The sequence below is a fragment of the Chenopodium album genome, chromosome 2 (assembly GCF_948465745.1).
Source record: "Chenopodium album chromosome 2, dcCheAlbu1.1, whole genome shotgun sequence".
Classification (NCBI taxonomy): domain Eukaryota; kingdom Viridiplantae; phylum Streptophyta; class Magnoliopsida; order Caryophyllales; family Amaranthaceae; genus Chenopodium; species Chenopodium album.
The window spans coordinates 80,821,697-80,832,446 of NC_137835.1; the positions used below are offsets into that span (position 1 = coordinate 80,821,697).

Below are 10,750 nucleotides of genomic sequence, written 5' to 3' on the forward strand. Positions count from 1 at the left end.
AGCTTACTTCAAGGAGGCGCACTCCTCAAGCCACCGCAGCTGTTTTTGTGTCATTGTGTGGCAAAGTTCCCTTTGTAACCCCATGTTTCCTTAATATAGCAAAGGAACTACTGGGAGTTGAGAAGTGTGTCCTCATTGATTTTTCCGTAAATATTATCTTGAGCAGCCTTCCATAGAGAAAAAGGAGTTTTTAATGTCCATTGAGTTCATTAGGATAGCTTGCTATAATGAGATCTGTTGGATAACCCACACTAAATGAATTTCATTGTAGTTTGCTAGGCCCTGTAGAGAAACTAAAGAAAACATACATTTTACCAAAATAGTTCGATTTTGGGTTGATTGAGAATAAGTATGTTGGATAAATTTAACTAGATTATGTTAAGTTTAGGTGTGCATCCATCACCAAAATGCCAGACTCTGGTTTATTATTGTTTTCTCTGATAGGATTATGTAGCTTATGCTAACAAGAGTCCATCCACTCCAAGAGAATTTCATTGTAATTTGTGGGGCCTGGTAGAGAAACTAAAGAAAACATACATTTTACCAAAATGATTTGATTATTTGGTGAGTGAGAATAGGCATTTTTGATATGTTTAACTATCTTTGAGTATGGAATTAGCAAGAAGCTAGGTGTCATCCAACGCCAAATGTCTGTGTCTGGTTTACACACTCATTTCATTGATTTTATTGGCTAGTTGCATCTCGACTATTTTGTAGCTTTTAAGACTTGATTGAACTCAATCTTGCAATATAATAGATGGAGTCTCTAATTTTTGTCATTTATATGTAACATTTGCATTCTCTTTTACCATCATCTTTGGAGCACATGCTTTTATGCTGGTGCTGAGGTTACACAGAGTTGGTAACTTGGTATTATATCGAGAGAATCAGTACTTTTGCAGTTCTCAGTAAGCAGTAGATTGAGCTTTGCATTTGAACTTGGGAGAATGTGATGGACACAGGGATTCCACAGTCTGTGGACTTGTAATCTGTATTGTCTCCACCTCTTAAGGCTTAACTGTCAAATTCATTCAGTCTGTACTGTGATTCAACATGTCTGGGTTAACTTTCTTTGAATTTGGACTGATGAGGATAAATCAATTGTAACCTTGCAAATGGATAATTTATGCTTTCAATGTGGATTTATACTTGCTTTGTTTCACAATTAATTATTTATTACTCCAACAGAGTGGGACAGCAAGGAAGAAGGCAAGGAGGTGACACAGCAGTGGGAAGACGATTGGGATGATGATGACGTCAACGATGACTTCTCTCTGCAGCTAAGGAGGGAGCTTGAGAGTAATGTTGCTGAAAAGAAATGAATCAGTTGCTGATGGCTATTGGTTACTTTCAATCCAATTATCATCTTTCTCGAAATTCCAGTTGAGATGCCTTTTATCCCTGTCGTAGTTTTCCAAATGTCTCAAATTTTCTATTACAGGCGATGTGAAATTCTATTAATGGAAATGGAAATTGAAGAAGATAGTTGGTCATGATAAACTTTTAATTGGTATCTTAGGAGCATCTATGGATTCTATGGACCATTATGATTAGTTGAACCTGTTTCCTTTTGACTGTATATTATTCGACAGTGTTTGGCTAGGCTTTCAGTTTTTGCTTTTCAATATTCTATATTGACATTATGCGTTGACCGTATATTTTCTTAAAAATATTCATGAAGTTTTTTTATTAAGGGTTTGACTTTTTTTTTTTTTTTTTTTTTTTCCATTACAATTAATATGGTTCAGTAGATTGAAGTTTGAAAAGATTATGTAGGAAACATAGTAATATAGCTTCTCCTTACCTGTACAAAATTTTAACTTGCTTTTATAGAATATAGATTTTGAAAGTTTAACCGATTCAAGATAATACAGTACTCTGTATATTTCAATTTATTACGTGATACGGAGTTTTTTTTTTTTTTTTTTAGCTGTTACTTTATCAATTTCGGGCTTTTGGCCAATTAACAAGCTAGTTTAGACAATGCTTTCAAGTTTCAATACCTTTGTTTGTGGCTTTTTCATTCGGATTTAATATCAATTGGGTTTTCAGTATTTTCGCCTGATTTTGCTGAGTAGCTTTTCTTTACAGGAAGGACTTGTTACGACCCCCAACTTCAAAAGTCCTCGTTTTGATTTTGAAAGCTAATAATATGAAATGACACCACGAGCCTTAAAAAGAAAAATAAAAGGACAGATAAATGATTGTTCCAACTCCATTATATGTGCCCATTACTATTTAAAAAATTTGCTAATTACGACCCTTTCAATTATTGATAAGGTCATAATATTTGTTTTTCGGGTAATAATGTATGTACCTAGCTAATAAACATTTAGGTTGATCATTGTATTAATTATTATAAAATAAGGGGAAAAGGGAGAAGATTAGAGAGAGATGTAGATGGTAATTGTATTGTCTATCCTTTGATTTGTCCATGCTATATATATATACATAATGTAAGTATGTAACCTTCATGGAAATTAAGATTCCATTTAAGCGGGGGTTACAATAGAGGTAATTACATATGGGGGTTACAATGGGTGGCATAATACTAGGGAGTTACAAATGATAATGAACATCCACATAGAATATATTTTGTAATACTCCCCCTTGGATGGGCATTATCTAAAATATATTTAATGCGCATATATGCTGCCTCATTAAAAACCTTTCCAGGAAAAACTCAGTGAGAAAAAAAAAACCATGGATAAGGGAAAAAGAGTGCAGCGCGCAATTACTCCCCCTCATTATTATATCACTGAAGATCTTTGAGACGACGCAATCCAATACGATAAACTAACTTTTTAAAGGTTGCGGTTGGAAGAGCCTTAGTGAATAGGTCTGCTAAATTCTCACTTGAACGAATCTGCAAAACATTTATATCTCCATTCTTCTGAAGATCATGAGTGAAGAAAAATTTGGGTAAGATGTGCTTTGTTCTGTCACCTTTGATGTATCCTTCCTTAAGTTGAGCAATACAAGCTGCATTATCCTCGTATAAAGTTGTCGGTGCCTCTTTCCCAGATGATAAACCACAAACTTCTTTTATATGTTGAACTACCGACCTTAACCATACACATTCACGACTAGCCTCGTGAATTGCTAAAATCTCAGAATGATCGGAAGACGTAGCTGCAATGGTTTGTTTCATAGAACGCCAAGAAATGGCAGTACCACCATATGTGAACACATATCCAGTTTGTGATCGACCATTATGAGGATCAGATAAATAACCTGCATCTGCAAAACCAATCAAATTTTCTTTGGACAACTTTGGGAAAAATAAACCCATATCCTTCGTACCTTGAAGATAACGAAGTAAATGTTTAATCCCATTCCAATGCCTCCGGGTTGGACATGAACTAAACCTTGCTAATAAATTAACTGAAAATGATATGTCGGGTCGTGTATGACTTGCAAGGTACATTAGTGCTCCAATTGCACTAAGATATGGTACTTCAGGACCCAGAATTTCTTCATCATTTTCCCGAGGTCGGAATGGATCTTTCTCTACTTCAAGTGATCTTACAACCATAGGACTGCTCAATGGATGTGCTGTATCCATAGAAAATCTTTTAAGAACCTTTTCTATGTATGTTGATTGATGCACAAGGATTCCATTCTCTAGGTGCTCTATTTGTAACCCTAAGCAAAATTTTGTCTTTCCAAGATCTTTCATTTCGAATTCTTTCTTTAAATAATTGACAGTCACTGAAATCTCTTCAGGAGTTCCAATGATATTCAAATCATCAACATACACTGCAATTATAACAAATCCCGATCCAAATTTCTTTACAAAAATACATGGGCAAATAGGATCATTCTTATAACCTTCCTTTGACAAATACTCACTTAGACGGTTATACCACATACGCCCAGATTGTTTCAATCCATAAAGAGATTTGTTCAATTTAATACAGAAATGTTCTCAAGAACTAGATTTTGCTGCTTCTGGCAGCTTGAATCCTTCTGGGAGCTTCATGTAAATGTCATTATCCAGTGGGCCATATAAATAAGTTGTGACTACATCCATCAAACGTAAGTCAAGTCCTTCTCTTATTGCCAGACTAATCAAAAATCTAAAAGTAGTTGCATCCACCACAGGAGAATATGTCTCCTCATAATCAATACCAGGTCTTTGTGAGAATCCTTGTGCAACTAAGCGTGCCTTATATCTTACAACTTCACCCTTTTCATTTCTCTTTCGCACAAAAACCCATTTATATCCCACTGGTTTTACACCTTCAGGTGTACGGACTACAGGTCCGAATACTTCTCTTTTTCCAAGAGATTTTAATTCTGATTCAATTGCTTTTTTCCATTTTGGCCAATCATTTCTTTGTCTACATTCTTCAATGGATTTTGGTTCATGATCCTCATTATTATCCATAACATCTAATGCTACATTGCATGCAAAAACATCATCGACGTCGATTTGATTTCGGTTCCATGTAATTCCAGACATGATATAATTTGTTGAAATTTCTTCATTATCAGGTACCTGAATTTCTTCTTGTATCATGTCTAAATTCTCTTCTGGAGATCCTTCAGAAATTGTTTCTTCAATTTGACCATCATCAATCAATGCTCCTTTTCTTTTCCGAGGATTCTTATCTTTGGAACCTATTGGTCTTCCACGTTTCTGACGTGGTTTAGACTCATTAGAAAATTTATTTTGTCCTTTCGGGACATCTATTTTAAATGGAGCATTTACAGCTGGAATATGTGACTTGGTCACTCTTTTGGGGTCAGCAAACGAGTCTGGCAATTGATTTGCTAAACTTTGTAAATGAATTATCTTTTGGACTTCTAGTTCACATTGTTTAGTTCGAGGATCAAGATAAGATAACGATAATTCATTCCATTTAATTTCTTTTTCCAACTCTCTCTTTTCTCCCCCTAATGTTGGGAAAAGTGACTCGTTAAAATGACAATCTGCAAAACGAGCCGTAAATAAATCCCCTGTTGTAGGCTCAAGATATTTAATTATTGACGGGGATTCAAACCCAACATATATTCCCATCCTCCTTTGAGGACCCATCTTAGAGCGTTGTGGTGGAGCTATTGGAACATAAACCGCACATCCAAAAATTCTTAGATGGGAAATATTTGGTTCCTGACCATAAACCAATTGTAATGGGGAGAACTTGTGATAACTTGTTGGCCTAATGCGAATTAGTGCTTCTGCATGTAATATAGCATGTCCCCAAGCAGAAATTGGGAGATTGGATTTCATAAGCAATGGTCTAGCAATTAACTGAATACGTTTAATTAATGACTCTGCCAAACCGTTTTGTGTATGAACATGAGCTACAGGATGTTCAACATTTTTCCCAATGGACATGCAATAATCATTGAAAGCTTGAGATGTAAATTCACCAGCATTATCAAGCCGAATAGTCTTAATGGGAGTATCTGGAAAATGTGCCCGTAACTTAATCAATTGGGCAAGTAATCTCGCAAACGCCAGGTTACGAGTTGATAACAAAGACACATGTGACCATCTAGTTGATGCATCAATTAAAACCATAAAATATCTAAATGGTCCACATGGGAGATGTATGGGCCCACAAATATCTCCTTGTATACGTTCCAGAAAACTAATTGATTCAAAATTAATTTTAGCTGGTGATGGGCGAATTATCAACTTGCCTTCTGAGCAAGCAGCACATGAAAAATTATTATGAAGAATTTGCTGGCTCTTCAAAGAATGTCCACATGAATTCGTAATTATTTTTCGCATCATTATTGAACCGGGATGGCCTAACCGGTCATGCCAAACAACAAAATTATCAGTAAACTTCTGGTTTACTATAGCATGAGTTTCAATAGTATTGATTTTTGTGTAGTACAAACCACTGGAGAATGTAGGGAGTTTCTCCAAAACATGTTTTGTGCCTTGAGTTATATTTGTGATTTGAAGGAATTCGTTATTTTCTTCATTGATTGTCTCAATATGATAACCATTGTTGCGAATATCCTTAAAACTTAATAAATTTCTTTGAGACAATGGGGAGTATAAAGCATCAATTATTTTAATTTCAGTTCCCCAAGGCAGTTTTATAGTGGCTCTTCCGGAGCCCTCAATGATATTTGTACTACCCGATATGGTACTCACATTAATCCTTTTCATCATCAAATTAGAGAAATATTTTTTATTTCTAAGTATTGTATGAGTAGTTGCACTGTCAGCAAGACATAATTCTTCACCATTCATAGCAAACTGAACTTGAGTAATATCCATGTTCTTCATGAAATAAAATATATGTCAAAATGTTAAGCATAAAAATAAAGATGATAAATAAATAAATCAATAAAAACACCCAAATAGTTCATAAATTCATAAAGCAAAAGTCCTTATTACAACCATAGAAATTAAAATAAGTAAATAACTAGATAAAGTCTAATACTTAAAGTTGACACAAAATAATATAAATTTAATTATTCCCTTCCGGGGCATTGAAGAAATCACCAACTTCTAAATGAGTTGTACTGCCAAAATCAAAATTATTCCCTTCTGGGGAAGTAAGGAAATCAGCAACATCAAAATGATTTGCATTGCCAAAATCAAAATCACCTTCACCATCTTCAAGAACAAGGTTTGCCTCCACTTTCTTCAATGGATTCTTGATAAAGTTCAACAAGATGCTTTGGAGTTCTACAAACCCGAGACCAATGGCCTTTTCCTCCACAACGGTAACATATATTGGTCTCACTTTTCTCTTTATCATCCCTACGTTCCCACTTCTGGTGGGAATGTGAATTTGGGTAATGACCTCCACAACCTCTACCATATCCACTAAAACCACGCCCACGACCGCGACCACGCCATTGGCCACGACTGCGACCACGACCTCTACCTCGACCACTACTGTTGGAATGGTCTCTGTTTTTAGTTTCTTTCCCGTTATGGGTTGTCACATTCACTTCAGGGAATGGAGTAGAGCCAGTAGGACGTGATTCATGATTTTTCATTAACAACTCGTTATTTTGCTCAGCCACAAGAAGACAAGATATTAATTCAGAATATTTTTTAAAACCTTTTTCTCTATATTATGTCTGCAGGACAATATTATTTGCATGGAAAGTGGAGTATGTCTTTTCAAGCATTTCTGAATCAGTAATATTTTCTCCACATAATTGCAACTTAGAAGTGATTTTAAACATAGCTGAGTTATATTCACTAACAGATTTAAAATCTTGCAATCTCAAATTCAACCAATCATAACGAGCTCTAGGTAGTATCACCGTTTTTTGGTGGTCATACCTTTCCTTTAGATTACTCCAAAGGATTTGTGGGTCTTTCACAGTTAAATATTCATTTTTGAGTCCTTCATGGAGGTGATGGCGAAGGAATATCATGGCCTTTGCCTTATCTTGGAGTGTTGCTTTATTACCCTCCTTAATGGTTTCACCAAGACCTTTAGCATCTAGGTGTATTTTAGCATCTAACACCCATGATAAATAGTTCTTTCCAGTAATATCAAGGGCCACAAATTCAAGCTTGGCAAGATTCGACATTTTTCACTATATAAAATAATAAGCAAAATTAGATCTCATAAAATATCAAACATATACATATCATAACATAATGGTTGATAAGAAAAATGTATGCAAATAAAATAACATGGCTAAGCTCATTCGTACAAGCACAAAAACATATTACAACCACAATTAGAGTAGTATGTGGTATCACAAATTATGTTATAGCATAATTAATACCCAAGTCAGAAATCTAATAATCAGGAACATAATACGCAAGTCACAATTAGAGTAGTATATTATAACATAATTTGATAGTCAGGAACAAGTCAGAAGCAAAATTAATACGCAAGAAATCTAATAATCATAAACTAATAATCATAAAAGCATATTGTAACCTAACATACAACCTTGTAAAAAAACAAAACCGAAGGCATATAAGGTGAAGGATATGAATGACATATATAGACACGTATATTTAAAAGCCAATATTGATGAAATCTTTAGAAGGTATGTAACCACGACATCATATCAAGATATGAAACAGTTCCTAGCATCATATAATACCTTTGGACTTTTTTCTTGGCTAGTATACTTACGGAGTGATCAATGTAATAGTTTCGTTTAGAGTATGGTGCTGATAACGTATTATAAAATAAGGGGAAAAGGGAGAAGATTAGAGAGAGATGTAGATGGTAATTGTATTGTCTATCCTTTGATTTGTCCATGCTATATATATATACATAATGTAAGTATGTAACCTTCATGGAAATTAAGATTCCATTTAAGCGGGGGTTACAATAGAGGTAATTACATATGGGGGTTACAATGGGTGGCATAATACTAGGGAGTTACTAATGATAATGAACATCCACATGGAATATATTTTGTAATAATGTTTTATTTCATTTATTATTTCCAATTTTAGCTCTTTATATGTAGATATTAGGGCTTATTATATCGTTTTTTTTTTCTTCAAAAAGAGCAATGATATATGTGAATAATATTCAATTTTACAGGTAACTTGTGAATATAATAATTGAACGAGTTGTCGATCTTTCCATGCATGGTAATTAAGATTAGAAGAATCATTAAAATCAAATCTTTGATACCCGTGAATATCTTTGGGTGTTTAGGTATATTCATAGTCAAAGATGGGTATAATCGACGATGATTTCTATTTTGGGTGAAGCTAAATTTTGGTACCAAACTTCAAACTATTTCAGAAGCATAAAACTAAAAGTGTCAAATGAGGTGCTACCTAGATTTGAATCTAGTAGTCACCTTACAAGACTATTTTTATTACATTATCAATTCAACAATGGTAAGAAATAAGAATGTGCAAGAAATGATACACTTGTCCTAATTGAGATTGTTACTACACGTTTGTAAAACAGTTTTTAATAGCATTGTTGGGACCCATATGACTAACACATGACTCATCAAAAGATGAAAAGATCCATCTTATCGATATCTTAATCATAAAGAAAAATATCTGCAAATTAAAGCACTCAATTCTATATCATCAAGAGGACCAGCTGCAAGATTTGTCCTGTTAATTGGCTTGTACAGCTATTTTTCTATGTTGTTTGGAACGCTTACAAAATTCCATTTAGCTAGAGCCATTTTCAAGAACATAACCAATCAATGTGAAGAAATATCTTATCACCCAATTTTAGTATAAGGTCACTAAATAAGAAATTGATGTATCATGTTACATGTAATGTTGCTATTTGCATACTAATTAGTTATATACTAGACTTTCGATTTTTAAAGACTGGGGAGAACTAGGTAGTCCATCATATATTGAAAGAAAAACGCCGCTCTAGTCTCTAATTGTGTACATCTGAACCTCACTAGCTAAACTCTGCCCCGGCCCTAGTAGGATTTATACAAGGAATTTATGGCTGAAATACTCGCTAAAAAACCCGAATTGGATGCATAACTCATAGCAGCATATAATGCCATACAAAGACAACCTATATGTACAAGTATCATCAGGCTAACAATATCTCCTCATCCCAACCAAATAAATTTACAAGCCTGTGAATTTTAAACTAGACATACAATAACAGAACATGAAATCTAATACTACAACTTTATTATTACACCAATTGTTTATGAATAGAGAGATAACCCAGCAGACAAAGCCTAACTAAGAGGCTTTCGTCTGCAACTTTGAATGTGCGACAAACATACTCACACTTGTACCTAACACAGATCAACCGCGACATTGGGTGATGTAGCATTGCGTCCTGCATCGCCTACACTGGAGACAACTTTAGGCGACAGCTTGATGACAGTGCAGGTTCGACAGACCGGACAGAATGGTGATTTGGTTAGCCAAACATCAACACACTGAACATGAAAGTAATGGTGACAATTAGGCAGACTTCTGCAGTAATCACCAACCTCGAAACTGTCTAAACAAACCGCGCAATCAAGGATTGCAGCATCAGTATTAGCAGCCTCAGCAGCAGCAGCCGCAGCCTCACAAGCAGCAGCAGCAGCCGCAGCAGCAGAAGTTTCTTTCTCTGAAACTGTCTGTTGTTTGCTGTACTCGAAACACGGCAGTTTCTTAAGGTCTTGCAGAGTCATGCCTGCACCCTTAATGTAAGGGACACCATCTGCTCCAAAACCTCTACTAAATGCCCTCCCAACAATACAAATATGAATTATTACCAAAATTGCAATTCCACAAAATAACAAGAATACAGATATGATAATCTCCATTACCATATATATCCTATATTCTGTCTTTGTCAAAACAGGATTTACCAAATTAAAATTTGAGGAGGGCTTCAAATATGATCATTCATGATGGTGTTTGATGATTTATGATAATCTCTCCTCGGTCAAATTTCGCCCAAAATTTGTTTAATTTCATTGATTTCCCTCCTAATTCTCCAAGATTTGATGAAATAATCATATTTATGCATCATAATTGTTCTTCTAATTGGGTTTTGTTTTGTTTTTAGGAAGGAAGAATGAATAAAAATGGAAGCATAAAGGAAGGGTTTTTTTGTTGTTTTTTTATTTTTCTTTTTTTTTTCTTTTTGAGAGGTGGCTAATATAAATCGAGAGAATTGATGAAAGAGGGATGAAAAATGAGAATGTTTTAGATGTGATTTTTGTAGGCTAATGACATAATATATTTGTAGGAAGAGTAGAAATCTAAAAGGTGGTCCACTTGACGTGGAACTAAATTCTTTATTTGGTGCTTATATATATTCTTTAATGCACTTATTTAGAATCACCAATTAGACTT

General features: G+C 34.7%; 2 protein-coding genes across 3 annotated transcripts in view; one reads left to right on the top strand and one right to left on the bottom strand.

Moving 5' to 3' along the window:
• The window catches only part of LOC145589534 (protein DELETION OF SUV3 SUPPRESSOR 1(I)-like), a 28,121-nt gene extending 26,496 nt beyond the window's left edge, over nucleotides 1-1,625 (top strand). For both annotated transcript variants that reach the window (XM_081646143.1, XM_081646150.1), the window contains one exon: nucleotides 1,189-1,625. In XM_081646143.1, the coding sequence (XP_081502269.1) occupies nucleotides 1,189-1,322 (134 nt within the window). In that variant the 3' untranslated portion in view covers nucleotides 1,323-1,625. The remainder of the gene's footprint in view (nucleotides 1-1,188) is intronic.
• An 8,068-nt stretch (nucleotides 1,626-9,693) lies between these two features.
• Nucleotides 9,694-10,215, bottom strand: LOC145577426 (RING-H2 finger protein ATL65-like). The gene has a single exon (XM_081634856.1). The coding sequence runs from the start codon at nucleotides 10,213-10,215 to the stop codon at nucleotides 9,694-9,696; it is 522 nt and encodes a 173-aa protein (XP_081490982.1).
• Between the last annotated feature and the right edge of the window lie 535 nt (nucleotides 10,216-10,750).